This window comes from Equus quagga, chromosome 6 (genome assembly GCF_021613505.1).
Source record: "Equus quagga isolate Etosha38 chromosome 6, UCLA_HA_Equagga_1.0, whole genome shotgun sequence".
NCBI classification, from domain to species: Eukaryota; Metazoa; Chordata; class Mammalia; order Perissodactyla; family Equidae; genus Equus; species Equus quagga.
Window position 1 is genome coordinate 81,096,007 of NC_060272.1, and position 16,672 is coordinate 81,112,678.

At 34.3% G+C, this 16,672-nt stretch overlaps 1 protein-coding gene across 2 annotated transcripts in view; it reads right to left on the reverse strand.

The window, feature by feature from the left end:
* Window positions 1–16,672, reverse strand: part of ZMYM2 (zinc finger MYM-type containing 2) — a 93,447-nt gene that overhangs the window by 38,131 nt on the left and 38,644 nt on the right. For both annotated transcript variants that reach the window (XM_046663796.1, XM_046663795.1), the window contains 3 exons: window positions 7,934–8,005; window positions 2,275–2,425; window positions 1,688–1,803 (listed from right to left, as the gene is read on the reverse strand). In XM_046663796.1, coding sequence (XP_046519752.1) covers window positions 1,688–1,803; window positions 2,275–2,425; window positions 7,934–8,005 — 339 coding nt within the window. The remainder of the gene's footprint in view (window positions 1–1,687; window positions 1,804–2,274; window positions 2,426–7,933; window positions 8,006–16,672) is intronic.

Genomic DNA, 16,672 nt, shown 5'->3' on the forward strand with positions numbered 1-16,672 from the left:
CTGAGTTAACATTTGTGCCAATCTTCCTCTTCTTTATGTGGGGTGCTGCCACAGCATAGCCTGACAAGCAGAGCCAGGTCTGTGCCCAGGATCCGAACCCACGAACCTCAGGCCACTGAAGAGGAGCGCATGAACTTTACCACTACGCCACTTGGCCAGCCCCACAGGTGAATAAATTTTTGAAACAAAAACCAGCAACATTACCCTTAGAGTTTCTAAAATTTTAGTCCATTAAAGTTAATTATTCTTTCAAAACAAATGAAATACTATCATATTATCTTACTTTGAAATGAAAAAACATCTAATGAAGACAAAGTTCAATATCTATGGTTTGCTGTAAGATAAAGGGAAACAATGCTGCTTTTCTATTTGTCAACTTTGTATTACTTTAACACCGAGTTACAGAGTGATGAGGCTGCCTCCAGGTTTATCTGGATGCATTCCTCAGAAATGATTCTAAATCCTTTCTCTAAAATACACAATGTACATATACGAATGGTCTCATCAAATCACAGATCATAAAAGTTTCAATTAAATGAAAAAAGTAGTTAAAACATTTTCAATTAACATTTCAGTTTACCCAACATCAAAAAGGAATAAAGGAAGCTAAAATCTGACAAGTAGCATGCCAAAGACACTGCCCTTCCCTCATCTAATTAATCCTTATTCTTTAATTTCTAGCTTAACAAAAGCCAGCGAATCAAAAGGAATATTTACCACTCTAAAGATCTATCAATGGCCATGATCCCAACTTTCAAAATAAAAGTTTAGTCTTGAATGTGGTTTATCACCTAAGCTCAGAGGATATAACTATTAACAGAAACAACATTCATCTGGCTGAAATCAAAAGCATCTCAATTTAAATGCTAATAACTGCTCTAGTAACGATTGCAACATACTTAAGAGACTGCTTAGTTAAATAAATTAACATAGAGCACAGTGCCTGCAACACAGTAGAATTCTTGGATGAATTAACTCACGGAAGCATGGCTTTACGCACGGGTTTAAAACTTTGAGTAACACCCTGAAATTTTCACACAAAACAGGTAAACCTACTCATACCACTTAACAAATGCTGAATCTCCTCTAAACTATTCCTTCCTAGTGGTCAACTGGCTTATGTTTGAATACTTCCAGTAATACTATCTTCTGAGACTAACCATACTTCGACTCTGAAGAACTATGTCAGAAAGCTCTTTACGTTTACCAAAAAGAAAATGTCTCCCTGAAACTGATCTTGTATTAAATTACGGCCTACGTCCAAGTCCATTCCCCTGTTACACAGCATATTTCTAATATACAAGGAAAACATTTATGCTTATCACTTACAGGCTAAACATACCTACACCCTTCATCCGTGTATCATAAAACAGAATTCCCCTTAAGAGTCACATGTTATTCAAACCATCTACTAAGAAAATACTACATAGGCACTGAGCTTAATTATACTAAAACATTTTTCTTTAAAGTCTGTATCATAAGTAACACTTAAAAAGTCAATTAGATTTTCAGTGCTAAGTCGAGAGCTGGTGCAGCTATCTTTACTGTGACTCTCTCCACTCTCTAATTTGACCCTCAACAAACTATGGAAAAATTAGAACATTAAATAAACATAAAGCATACTACACTGTTTATTTTCTATGTGTAGTTTATTGGGGGTGGGGGTTATGCAAAGTAAATAACAAACCTGAAATTTAGCCACACAATTGGAATTGCAAAAGTTATACAGTTTTCCATCAGGCATTGTGGCTTGATATTGAGGTAAAGAGTTTCGTTTACAGAAATGGCAAATAATTCCCAAACCTAGGAGAGAAAAGGTACATATCTGATTTCCTTATAAAGCAATAAAAGTTTAAAAAAAAAACAAAAAAAAATTGACTTCTGAGAATAGTTTAATGGAAGCTTCTGTAAACTACTCTTTTATTAATTTCCAAGATTATTTATACCTGAAAAAAGACTGTCATGAGAGTCTACTATTAGGTCTCTAGAACATACAGAGACATGAAAACAAATCTCAGTTTTAGATAACATTTGGATGGAAAAACAATTTTAGCTAAGAACAGAGACATGGTGAGAACTTCATGAATACCTGAAAAATTAAAAGAAATATGGAATAATCAAAACTATTGAAAGTCTGCAGTAAGAAAGTTTAGTATAATAATAAACAATTTATGCGGTTAAAAACAAGCATAAAAACAAAGTTAAAGGAGAAGAGTAGTTAAGAAATTAGTCATGTTATTAAAGTTTTTTAACTTCCAAATACCTGAAACTTACTTTGTGATTTTGCATATTTTGTCTTGTGACTGTTCATGCAAGCAGTTGAACAATATGGCTCCATGTATCCATTAGGACCTATACACTGAGTCATATCAAAAAACCTGCACTGTGTTCGGCAGCCAGTACAAGTGGTCAGTTTTCCATATTTCTAAAATTGGAAACATAAAAAGATAATTAAGAAAGACACAGTTTAACCAGAAAAAAAATTACTGTATTTTTCATTACACTTGCTCTCTCTGCAAAACAATTCTGTTCATCTCTCATCAGGTTTAGTGGGTCAGAAGTCTTCATCTGTATGCAAATAGTTAACTCCAATGCAGCTAACTTAGGTTCAAACAAAAGTAATGATCTCAGCTAGGTCTCCTTCAAAAATAGTGTTTTTCTCTACTAATTTAGTTTAACAGATCCCTACAAATAGGCAAGTAAAAACTGAAAATCAAAGAAAGGTACAGAGTTTTCAGTTTACAATGACATATTTCCCTGTCATTTGACAGAAGAAATTAAATGGACCTACAAAACGTAAGGCTTCATAATCAAATGACTACAGACTTTTTAAAGGAATAATTTGAAGATGTTAAGTACTTTTTCCATTGAGCTGCTGTTGTTACAAGCACTTTTGGAACTTCCCATAAAACTGTTTTACCATCTATCAACTATTTTTAAAACCTCATTCAACCACAATAAAATATACATTTTTTTCAACTTAAGTAAAAAAAAAAAACACCTCATTCAAAATGATTTTTGGCTATTAATTACAGTTAATAATTAGTCAACAGATAATAATACAGTCAATCTTTCTGCTAAGGGTGAATATTTGCCAATAATTCAAAGAAACAAAATAAAATAGTCACGTGCTGCATCACATTGCAATCAAAAACAGATCACACATGTGACAGTGGTCTCATAAGATCAGTACCATAGAGCCGAGGCGTGTAGTGGGCTCAACCATCTAGGTTTGCGTAAGTGCACTCTATGGTCACCTAATGACACATTTCTCAGCATGTATCCCTGTTGTTAAGCGACGCATGACTGTATATGAAGGTAAAACCAAACGAGGTATACTTTGAAAATTATGAGACAAAAGCAATGTCACGAAAACGCAGTCTTACAAAAAATACAATTCAGATCAACTGACGTGTTTGTATTAAAAAATTAACTTGACAGTCACAATTAGAAATCAAACAAGGAAAGGCAAGCCTTTAAGTGCAACTTGTATTTGATCTCTCTTCTGAGTCATTACAAAACTGTCATAATCAGTTACATCAAATACCACATATCATGTCAAAAATATCTGTATCCATCTTTCCACCTGACGTTAAGATTATTTTACTCAACTTCATACCCAAGAGCATCTAGTACGATATGATATAAGAAGCCTCAAAATGTTCCATAGATAGATGAATAATGGATGTCACGGAAGATGACAATCAAGCTAAAAAAAACATAAAATGGGCAAACTGCATGGATAAATTTCAGAAGTGCCACAGCATTTTAGAAAATAAAGGTAATAAATTGAAGATAAAAACAATAAACATTAACATAAAGATCAAAAAAAGAAAAAGAAAAAAACTTTCTCAGCATACAACAAATAAAATAGGTGTGAGAAAATATAGCTATTTATGTACCAAGAATGTATGTTATATTCATTCTGGTACCATAAAAAATAACCCATGCTGTCTATTCCTCATTTACTCAAATATCACTTAAAGGAAGCCCTAACTTTTACTTTTCAAAGTGGAAATCAACTCATTCTTCAATCTCTGATAGGCTCTTAATCAACAGCAAAAGAATGGTAACAAGGAACAACTAAGAATAACTGTAAAAATATTAAGTCCAATTAGGACCCTCCCAATGTTACAAGGACAATAGAGGAGAATGCTCTGGTTTTTTTGTTTGGAATGACAACATGTTTTCCTGAGAACTATACAGTAATTTAAATTTTTACATTGGGAAAAGGATCAAAGAAAACACATCAATAAAATAATGGAAGATAAAACAATGTTAAAATCTGGCGCCACAGTACAAATTAGGAACACTAAAATTATTAGGACACCTGCCACTGTATTGCAGGATTACAGAAAGAAAAATAAAGCAGTTCCCAGTAGATTTACATGAGACCTCCATGTAGGAGCACCTATAAAGTATTCTTTTACCAATATAAGTGAAGTCCAACCATCTAATCTAATCTTGGATTAGATTTTTCTTTAACTTATTAGAAACATCCTTCAAGTTGACAATGATTTTATTGGCAGAATGGTTAAGTAATTAATTAGTAAGCTGTAAGACGTACCAATAAAAAGTAGACCAGTTGAATTGAGTCAAGTAAACAAGGAGCTAAGCAACTGGTCCACATTGACAAATACTTTTATCTGAAGAGAATGAGAAAGTACTATCAGAAAGATAGAATCATTAATACGGAAAATATTTTAAAGCCACTTTCATAGCTACTACTACTTCAAAAGCAAAAGGACCCATTTAATGGAAGAACATTAGCAAAAAGAGAAATATACATTCATGCCACGTTTTCTCTGCTTCATATGTAAGCAATCAAAATAATCATAGTTAAATTTTATGCATCCTATAAACATGCACTGAGTAATCTAAAGAAATGAAATTAAATGGAACAAATACACAATTAATATATTCCCCATTCAGGCATGGGGAAAAAACAAACTTACTTACGAATTCAGTGAAAAACAACACACAAAAACTGACTGAAACAAGATACTGGTAAGGTAAAAGGTAAATACAATGACGAATTTACGGCAAATTGACTCATTTTCAGTCTACTCACTGAAAAACAGTACCTTACTTTTTATTTTAACCAATTCCAGGTGAATATCAAAATTAACCATAACATTGATTTTAAAACTTCCCCCTAATTTTTCCTTTTACACGTGAGTAATTAATTTCATTCAGTACATTTTGACCAAGTGAGTAAACCACATGGGAATGTGATCAAGACATACAGGCTCGATATACTTGTTGCTGCAAATCTAATCTAGAAAATGGGTACGAAGATACAGTCTGCACAGAGCCTACTTCCTAGCCATATTCAAATACAAGTTAAACTTGCGTCCATTACACTGCATGGAAAAAAATATCTTTATATTCATTAACATTTAAATGAAATGTTGCATTCTCTTTCATTCTAATTGGAGGCAACAAACCACATTACTTTCAGCAGAACCTGTGACCATGTCACAAATAAAAATCCAGGGCTAGCCCGTGGCCAAGTAGTTAACTTCACGTGCTCTGTGTTGACAGTCCGGGTTCCCCAGTCGGGATTCTGGGCATGGACCTACCCACCGCTCATTAAGCCATGTTGAGGCAGCATCCTACGTAAAAGAACTAGAATGACCGACAACCAGGATATACAACTATGTGCTGGGGCTTCGGAGAGAAAAAGGGGAGAAAAGAGGAAGATTGGCAACAGATGTCGGCTCAGGGCCAATCTTCCTTAAAAAAAAAAAAAAGGTTAAAAAAATTTAAGAAAATAAACAAAAATCCCCAGCTTTTCATATTGTATTGGTGGTTAGCTCAATGTATCATTTGTGTTCAACACTGCTTCAAAAGAATTATAGTCATTAACCTGTTCAACATTGCTTCAAAAGAATTATAGTCATTAACCACTATATATTATTACTTAATGCATTAATAAAGTATATATGTTACATTTCAAGAATTTAAAAAACATTTTGATAACTGTATTTTGATATAATTCTAATAAGTTCTATTTATAATCACAGATATTTTATTTTATGCATTTAATAACATTCTGAGAATTAGTCTAGCCATATTACCAAGGGAGTCCAAAGCATAAAAATAGTGAAGAACTCTGATTAGAGGTAGTGATGATAAAATTTCAACAATGACATGGTGTTGTACTAATGTTTATACTAAGTGAAGACTAAGAGATAAACTCAATAAAACTTATACTCCATTTATTCAATAAAATCCTGAAATTACTTGTTGCAAGATGTTTGTACAGAGAAAAAAAGGTCTAAAAAATATACACATCATCATGTTTTCCTTTTCTTCACTACGGTACAGTTTACAATTTTTCTTTCAACATATATATACTATTTTTGTAATTTTGAAAATTTTTCTAATTGACAATAGATGCTAAAAATAGTGGGTGAAAAGTATGCTGAGCAACAGGATATTTACATAGTATCAAATATATCACCCCAAAAAACTTAATAAATACAGAAGGAAAAATAGCAAGTGGTCCCTGGAGAAGTCTGACAAGCACCTCCTTACCCAAGTGAACCAAGGTAACACACAGTCAGTCACACACAGGACAAACAAACATCACGTGTCTCCTGCCAGAAGGAAACAGTATCATTTATGAGGTATTCACGCCAAAAAAAGGCATTAGTTCAATCTAATCTTGAGAAAATACCAGACAAATCCAAAATGAGGAGCACTCTCCCAAGTGTCCTATAGTATTCAAAAATGTCAAGGTCACTAAAGACAAAGACAGGGGAAGTGTTTCAGATTGAAGCAGATAAGACACTCACTCCCAGCCACAAGTAAGAGACTAGATTTAACCTCTCACCTTTACCAAACAGAAAATTAGACAAAAGATATGAAACAATGGCTTTTAAACATTGCACAAAACATGATATAACTCATTATATAGTAAAAAAATCAACCTGTGGAAACAGATCTAGAAATGACAGATAGGAAAACAGTAGGCAAAGATGTTAAAATAGCTAAAATAAATATGCTGATATATTAAAGAAATTAGTAGAAAAAAATATGAACATAATGAGGCAAGGAATAGAAGATATAAAAAAGACCCAGATGGAACTTTTAGAAATGACAAATACAAGATCTGAGATGAAAAAGACACTGCATGGAACTAATAGTATAATAGATTAGAAAAGATTAGTAAGATTAAAGATACAACAGGAGAAACTTTCCAAAATAAAGAAGGAAAAAAAGACTAAAAAATACCTCAACAAATAATAGAAGCACAGTGACCATGGGACAATAGCAGGAAGTCTAACAGATCTGGAATTGGCGTCTCAGAAAAGAAGGGGGGAAAAAAGCCAAAGATTTTTAAAGGAATAATGGCTTATGATCCTGGATTGGATCCGAGGCATGAAGAAATATTTTTCCATTTGCTATAAGGGACATTACTGGACAATATCTGAATCAGGTATTCAGATTAATCAGACAGATATTAACATAAAATTCCTTATTTTGTTACAATTATTCCTAATTGTATACATTTATTATTCACGTACTAATTTATTCATCTAGATTAACAAAAATAAAGATTTTGAAATTTTTTTGAAAAGGTTTTTATCTTTCAGGTAGGCACAAAAGAGAAGGACTTTTATATCCTATAATTAAATGCTTACTGTGGACAAGGTACTGTGCATGAAAAAGTTATATCTGAAAATAACTTTTTAAGAACATCAATACCCAAAAGGAAATGAGCATATCACAAGAAAGCACATGTAAAATTTAGTGAAATAAAAGTTTGTCTATGTCTTAGAGATAAAGTGAGAAAACCATCATCTGGCACATTTTAAGTTCATAAATTTCAATATACTTGAAAATTTATGATTTTTCAGAGGCATAATAAAGACAGTAACAGTGCATGAAATTGACGGGGCCTTGACCCAGCTACATTCCTGCTTACCTCAGGCTGCATTAAGAAAGAGTCCTGCATGTGATCTCGAACCTCCTTCAGGAAGCCTGGATGGCTACCTACCTAAAAGAAGATTTTAAAAGACTTTATAAAAACATATTTAAAAAACCATATGAAAAGAATGTCTGTTAAATTGAAAGGTAAATAAGCAATCTGTAAAAGTTGATTCTTAATTACTTGTTTTGTGACTTATAAACTCATTCCAAACTTTTAACAATGCTTATCTATCCTATTCCCAATGCCATTGCCCAACTTACAGAAAAATTAACAAATAATTTTAATTAGCGTATAGAAAAAAAATCACAATGATAAAACAATAGTATAATGGAATAAAGAATTAAAAATAGACCCTTAGATTTGACTCACCTCTAAGGAGACCTTGCAAAAAATCTCATTTCTCTTAGATGACAATATATTCTAAGATCTCATTAAAGTCTATTAACAATACTTATAATGATATCTCAAAGTCCTGTAAATTAAGCGATTTGGAGGTTACACAGTTACAATTTTCATCATCTGCATATAATAGCTCCCAGCACATACGAATTTACATCCTTACTCCTTGCAGAAAGCGTCCTGCTTTCCAAGAAAGTCAAAATACTACACATGAAAACGGACAATACTGAAAGACAAGTGTTAAGCATTATACAGTCTCCACTGCCAGGATCTAGATTATTAATTAGCTGTATCAGTATACTCCAGAAACTAATTAAGCAATGGGAACGTAGATAAACAATAATGGCAGCCAAGTTAAATGTTAGAAAGAAAGAACAAAAGAGAAGGGGAGGGCAAAGTCAAGAAAAGATCACCATACAATTTTAGTTCCCACACTACAGGAAAAGAAGACATTCACTACAGCATCTTGTGTAGTGGCCTCCAGTCCCTTTATCAGTACCAATGTACGCATGATTTCTCATTTATTTACTTATAAATTATGAACACACAGTATGTGAATTATAAAACATATAAAGCAATATTTTAAAGAATGAAACATGAAACACTGTTTTAAAATAACTTTTATTTTATCTAATCATAGTACAAAGATTATTTTCTATATCCACTAGAGCGGGATCATTTGGTGTTGGTGGAGGCTATGTGGAGTACAGTAAGGAGATACTCCCTTCCTGCTCCCAGTCAGGGTGGAATCAGCCAAAGCCTAGACTGGAGCTGGAACGCCTACACTCACCAAGCATTAACAAGGAGCTCTTCCCCAACTCATGAGTGTCAAGAGAGGCCAAGTGGAGAGCCTGGACTTCTAAATCCACCTAGCAATAATGAAGTCGAGCCTTCCTTCCCCTGTCAGGGCAGTGCCAAATAAAGCCAGCTAAAAAAAATTTAAATAAGATTCAGACTATCAAAACATAATACCCAAAATGTCCAGGCTTCAATGAAAAAAATCACTTATCCTACCAAAAACCAGGAAAACAACAATTTAAATGGAAGAGACAATCAACGATGCTAATACCAAATGTCTAAAGATGTTAGAACCATCTGACAAAGATTTTTAAAGCAGCCATAATAAAAACGTCTCAGCAAGGAATAAAAACACACTTAACAATGAAAAGCTAAGTCCTCACCAAAGAAATAGAAGATATAAAGAAGAACCAAATGGAAAGTCTGGGACTGGAAAAACCAGTAACAGAAATTTTTTTTAAAAATCAATGAATGAGATATGTCAAAAGAACACAGGAGCCAAGTGAAAATGCTCCCAATGGCCAAAGCCAGAAAATTTTCAGCAACAAAATAAACAAGTACTGAATTATAACCCAAAGTATAAAATAAATATCCATGAGTCCATACAGCTATTAATAAAGAACTGAATAAATCAGTAAGTGTAGAAGAGACAAATCTTCTATGCAGAAGAATTCCAAGTATCTATATACTCCACCCTTAAAGGAAAGAGTGACTTCATCCCAAAGAGTACAACATGGAAACAAGGGGGAGGGGGACAGTGTTAACTTCACAATGGAGAATCTTTTTTTTTTTTAATTTTTTTTAAGATTGGCACCTGAGCTAACAACTTGCCTATCTTTTTTTTTTTTCTCCCCGAATCCCCCCAGTAGATAGTTGTATACTTTTAGTTGTAGGTCCTTCTAGTTGTGGCATATGGGATGCCACCTCAACATAGGCTGATGAGCGGGGCCATGTCCGCGCCCAGGATCCGAACCGGTGAAACCCTGGGCCGCTGAAGCGGAGCGTGCGAACTTAACCACTCGGCCACAGGGCCAGCCCCCGCAGTGCAGAATCTTGACATAGACTACTTCAACAAGGTAATCAACTTCAACAGTTATAAATCATGTTGACAGATGTACCCTTGTTATGTGATGAAAATGGCAAAAGTGTGAAAGGCAAACACCTCTGTGATCTTCCTCTTAAAAGCCCATAGCCCCAATCTGTCTAATGATGAAAAAAACATCAGAGAAGTTCCAATACAGGGACGTCTTACAATACACCCGACTCCCAAAAACTGTCAAAATCATCAAAAGTAAGAAAAGTTTGAGAAAACGTCACAAGCAAGAGGAGCCTAAGGTAACATGATTACTGAATATAATATTGTATCCTAGATGGGAAACAGGAACAGAAAAGGGACATAACATAAAAGTTAAGGAAATCCAAATAAACTGGACTTTACACAATAATAATATATCAATATCAATTCATTAATTGTAACACATGTATTATACTAATTTAAGGTGTCAATTCAAGGGGAAACAAGAGGGCCGGCCTGGTGGCGCAGCAGTTAAATGCACACGTTCCACTCTGGCGGCCCGGGGTTTGCCAGTTCGGATCCCAGGTGCGGACACAGCACCGCGTGGCAAGCCATGCTGTGGCAGGTGTCCCACATATAAAGGAGAGGAAGATGGGCACAGATGTTAGCTCAGGGCCAGTCTTCCTCAGAAAAAAGAGGAGGATTAGCAGATGCTAGCTCAGGGCTAATCTTCCTCAGAAAAAAAAGGGGGAGGATAAGAGGGGTTATAACATGAGAACTCTGTACTATCAGCTCAATTTTTCTGTAACACTGAAACTATTCTAAAAAATTAAGTATTAGTAAAAAATAGTAAGAACCACAACAAAAATCCCAATGGTAGGACCAAGAGCAGAATGAAGAAGACAAAGGAAAGAATAAGTGAATGAGAAAATAGAAATTACCCAATCTGAACAGAAAGAAAACACACTTGGAGAGGCTCAGGGATCTGCAGGACTCCAGCAAAAGATGTAACTTTCATTAGAGTCCCAGAGGTAAAGGATAAAGAGAACACAGCTGAAAAAGTACTCAAAGAAATATCTGAAAACATTGCAAATCAAGCAAAGGACAAACCTACACACGGCTGGAAAAGTACTCAAAGAAGTATCTGAAAACACTGTAAATTAAGCAAACGACAAACCTACAGACAGAAGAAACTGAGCAATTCTAAAGAGAATAAACTGAAAGAATCACAGTATAATATCACAGGCAAATTTCTGAAAAAAATTGAATAAAATAATACAATTAAATTTTGAATAAAAATAAAAACAAAGAAAAAAATCTTGAAACAGCAAGAGAAATGACACACCTCTAAGAGAAACACAATTGTAATGATAGCCTGGGAAGACACAAAACTTTTAGCCAATAGCCCCTCTACCTCATGCAAACACTACAGAAAAAAAGGTGGCACTAACCCCACCTACACCAGAAAAGGCCAAGTGGAGAGCCTAGTCTTCTATCTTGGCCTGGTTGCAACAAAGTGCCCCACCCCAGCAACCCAGCCAAGGTAATGTCAGAAAAGGACAAATAGGGAACCTGAACTTCTACCCCATTAGGAAGTTACAAGGTACCCTAACCCACCTAGCCCCTTAAGATGAGAACTAGTAGAGAGAGTCAAGACTCTCACCACAACTAGCAGTAACAAGGCCAAAAGTGAAATTATGGAGTCTGAGGAGCAAAACCAAAAAAGATGAATCAAGAAAAGTGAACAAAGCCTAAGAGACCTGTGGGACAGATCACACAGGCCAACATGTACATTATGAGAGTCCCAGAAGAACAGAGAGAATAAGATAGTAAGATTATTTGAAGAAACAATGGCTGAAAACTTCACAAATTTGATAAAGGACATAAATCTACAAATTTGATAATGGACACAAATCTACAAAGCTAAGAAACAAAACAAACTACAAACAGAATAAACTAAGAGAAAGACACAACAGAACACATTATAATCAAACTTAAAAGACAGAGAGAATCTTGAGAGCAGCAAAAGAGAAGCTACTCATCAAGTACAAGGAATCCTCAATAAGATTTTCCACCAATTTCTCATCATAAACCATGGAGGTCAAAAGGCAGTGGACAACAAATGGAAAATACTGAAAGAAAAAAACTTTCAAACAAGAATACTATGCCCAGCAGAACTATTATCCAAACATGAAAGAGAAAATAAAGACATACCCAAATAAGAGCTGAGGGAATTCATTACCACTAGACCTACCCTACAAGAAATGCTAAATAGAGTCAAAGACTTACGCTGAAATGAAAGGTAACTAGACAGTAACTCAAGCAGAATGAAGGAATAAAGATCTTTAGTAAAGGTAACTAAATCAGCAAATATAAAATGTAGTATTATTGTATTTTTGGTTTGTAAATTCACTTTTTCTTTCCTACGTGATTTTAAGGACCAATGCACAAAAAATAACTGTAAATCTATGTTATTAGGCACACAATGTTTAAGATGTAACTTATTACAACATAAAGGGGATGGAGCTATATAGGAGCAGAGTTTTTAAATGCCAGTCAAGTTATTATCAAGTCATATTAGATGGATATAAACTTAGGACGTTAAATGTACTCCCCATGGTAAACTCAAAGAAAACATCTAAAAATTATACACAAAAGGAAATGAGAAGGGAATCAAAACAATTCTACAAAAAATCAACTAAACACAAAAGAAGGCAGTAATGGAGGGGATGAGTTGCAGAAAAGGTATTAGACATATAAAAAACAAAAAGACAAATGGCAGAAATAAATCCTCCCTCATCAGGAATAACTTTAAACGTAAATGGATTAAAATTTCCAATCAAAAGGCAGAGACTGGTAGAATGGAAATAAAAAATGATCCAACTATATGCAGTCTACAAGAGACTTTCTTTACATCTAAAATCACAAATAGCAAAATGATGGCAAAAGATACTCCATGCAAACAGTAACTAACAAAAAGATGAAGCTGGGCCTGCCAGGTGGTGTAGTGGTTAAGTTCGCACGCTCTGCTTCGGGGGCCTGGGGTTCACAGGTTAGGATCCCGGGTGTGGACCTAGCACCACTCATCAGGCCACACTGTGGCAGCATCCCACACAAAATAGAGGAAGACTGGCACAGACGTTAGCTCAGTGACAATCTTCCTCAAGTAAACAGGAAATTGGGAACAGGTGTTAGCTCTACTCCGGGCCAATCTTACTCACAAAAAAGAAGAAAAAAGAAAGCTGAAGTTGTTAGACTATATCAAACAAAATAAACTTGAAGTCAAAAACAGATATAGGAGACAAAGAAAAACAATGTACACTGATAAAAGGGTAAATTTATCAAGAAGATATAACAACGATAAACAATATTGTAGACAATTCTACAGTAACAGTTGGAGAATCCAATATATAACACCACTTTCAATAAGGGATAGACCATCTAGACAGAATTTCAATGACTAAATACAGGATTTGAGTAACACCATAAAACAACTAGTGTAACAGATATATAGAATACTCCACTCAACAACAGCAGAATAAATATTCTTCTCAAGTACACATGAAACATTCTCCAGGATAGACCATATGTTAGGCCACAAAAACGTCTCAATAAATTTTTATAAAGACTAAAATCACATAGGGTATCTTTTCGAATCATAATAGATTGAAACCAGAAAATGAACAACAGAAGAAAAACTGGAAAGTTCACAAACACATTGATATTAAACTACACCCTCTTAGAATTTAAAATTATGGACTAAGAACAGTTTAGTGGATACCAAGGGAAAGGTGGGGTGGGGGGTGGGCACAAAGGATGAAGTGGTGCACCTACAACATGACTGACAAACATTAATGTACAACTGAAATTTCACAAGATTGTAACCTATCAATAACTCAATAAAAAAAAAAAACTACACCCTCTTAACCAGTAGGTCAAAGAAGAAATCACAATGGAAATTTAAAAATACTTAGATGAATAAAAGCAAAATACCACAAAATACCAAAAGTGATGAGGTGCAATGCAAACAATAACCAGTGGAAAATTTATAATTATAAATAGTATCTCAAATCAATAAGCAAATTTACATTGTAAAGAAACAGAAAAAGAAAACTAAACCCAAAGCCAGCAGAAGAAAGGAAATATAGACGGTCCTCAACTTAGAATGGTTCGACTCAGAATTTTTTGACTTTATGATGGTGCAAAACTGAAATGCATTCAGTAGAAACCATAGTTCAAATTTTGAATTTTGATCTTTTGCCAGTCTAGCAATACGTGGTACAACACTCTCTCGTGATGCTGGGCAGTGGCAGCAAGCTGCAGCTCCCAGTTATCCATGAGATCATGAATGTAAACAACGGATACACTTAGAATCATTCTGGACCCAGACAGCCACTGTGTATTTTACTTTCAGTATAGCATTCAAGAAATTACATGAGATATTCAAAATTTTCTTATAAAATAGGCTTTGTGGTAGCTGATTCTGCCCAACCAAAGGCTAATGTAAGTGTTCTGAACAGATTTAAAGGAGGCTAGGCTAAGCTATGATGTTCAGTAAATTAGGCGTATTAGACGTATCATCAACTTACGATAGGTTTATCAGGACATAACCCCATCGTAAGCCCAGGAAGATCTGTAAGAAAGATTAGTGTGGAGATAAAACAGATGAAAGAAAAATAGAAGAATTAATGAAACCAGAAGTTGGTCATTTGAACAGATCAAAAAAGTTGACAAACCTTTATTTAGACTACGAAAAACAAAAGATACAAAGCACAAAACAAGGAAATGAAAGTAGGGACAACATTATGGACATTCCTGAAAAAAAGGACTGTGAGAAAATACTATGAACAATTAACACTCCAACAACTTGGATAACCTAGATGAAATAGACAAATTCCTTAAAACACACAAACCACTAAAACTGACTCAAGAAGAATTGAAAATATCAACAGACACATAATAAGTAAAAAGAGTCAATCAGTCATCAAAAATCAGTCATCTTGCAATAAAGAAAAGCCCAGACCAAATGACCTTACTGATGAATTCCGCCAAACATTTAAAGAAGAACTAACAATTTCTTCTTAAACTCTTCCCAAAAATCAGAACAGGATGGCACATTTCCCACCCCTATTCTATCAAGCCAGCATTACCCTGATTTCAAAGACAGAAAGGCATCATAACAAAAAAAGTTATAGACCAATATACCTTATCAATATGTATATAAAGATTCAGAACAAAACATTAGTAAACCAAATTTAACAGCATATTAAAAGTATTAGACACCATAACCAAGTGGCATTAATCCCAGTAATCCAAGAGTGGCTCAATGTAAGATAAGCAATGTAACACACCACATGAATAGAATGAGGTAAAAACCACATGACAACTTCAAATGATAAAGAAAATGTTCAACGAAATCCAACACCCATTTATGATTAAAAATATTCAACAAAATAGGAATAGAAGAAAACTATTTCAACATAATAAAAGCCATATATGAACGACCCACAGCTAACATCATACTCAATGGTGAAGACAGTTTTTTCTCTAAGATTAGGAACAAGACAAGGGTGCCCACTTTCACCACTTACACTCAACATAATAGTGAAAGTTCCAGCCAGAACAATTAGGAAAAAGAAACAAAAGGCATTCAAACTAGACAGGAAGAAGTAAAATTATCACAATGTGCAGATGACATGACCCTATACAGACGCAATCCAAAGGGATCCACAATAAAGCTAGAGCTAACAAACAAATTCAAGAAAGTTGCAGGGTACAACATCAACACTCAAATATGAGCTGTGCTTCTAAACACTAGCAATGTACAATCTGAAGAAGAAATTAGTAAAGCAATTCCATTAACAAAAGTGTCTAAAAGAATACCTAGAAATAAATATAACCCAGGAGGTGAAGACTTGTACACTTAAACTACAAAAGACTGCTGAAAAGAAATTAAGAAAGACTTAAATAAAGGGGAAGACATCCCATGTTCATAGATAGGAAGATTTAACATTGCTGAAATGTCGATACTACCCAAAGCAATCTAAAGAATCAATGCAATGACTATCAAAATTCTAATAGCCTTTGCTGCAGAAAAGGAAAAGCCGATCCTCAAATTCATATAAAATTGGAATGGGTCTACGATATCTGAACAATCTTGAAAAAGAACAAAGTTGGAGAACTCATTTTCTGATTTCAAAACTAACAGCAAAATCAACAGCAGAGTGATCAAATAAACCACTGTTCCGACCAGTGTTGTCTTGCATATGGTTAACTACTAGCTCTTGGAAGGTGAGGAAATGCACCATAATTTACAGCATTTGCCATGAAAATACTCCCACTATGGCTATTTTCAGGCTGCCAACAACAAACTAAACATGAAATTGGTAACAGATGCACAGAAGTACACCATTATATATATTTCCATGATACAAATACAATAGATGTAAATAACCTTAGAAGTATAGCTAATATTTAAATGTAATAAAATAATTAGGAAGTGTTAGGTTTTGAATATTTAT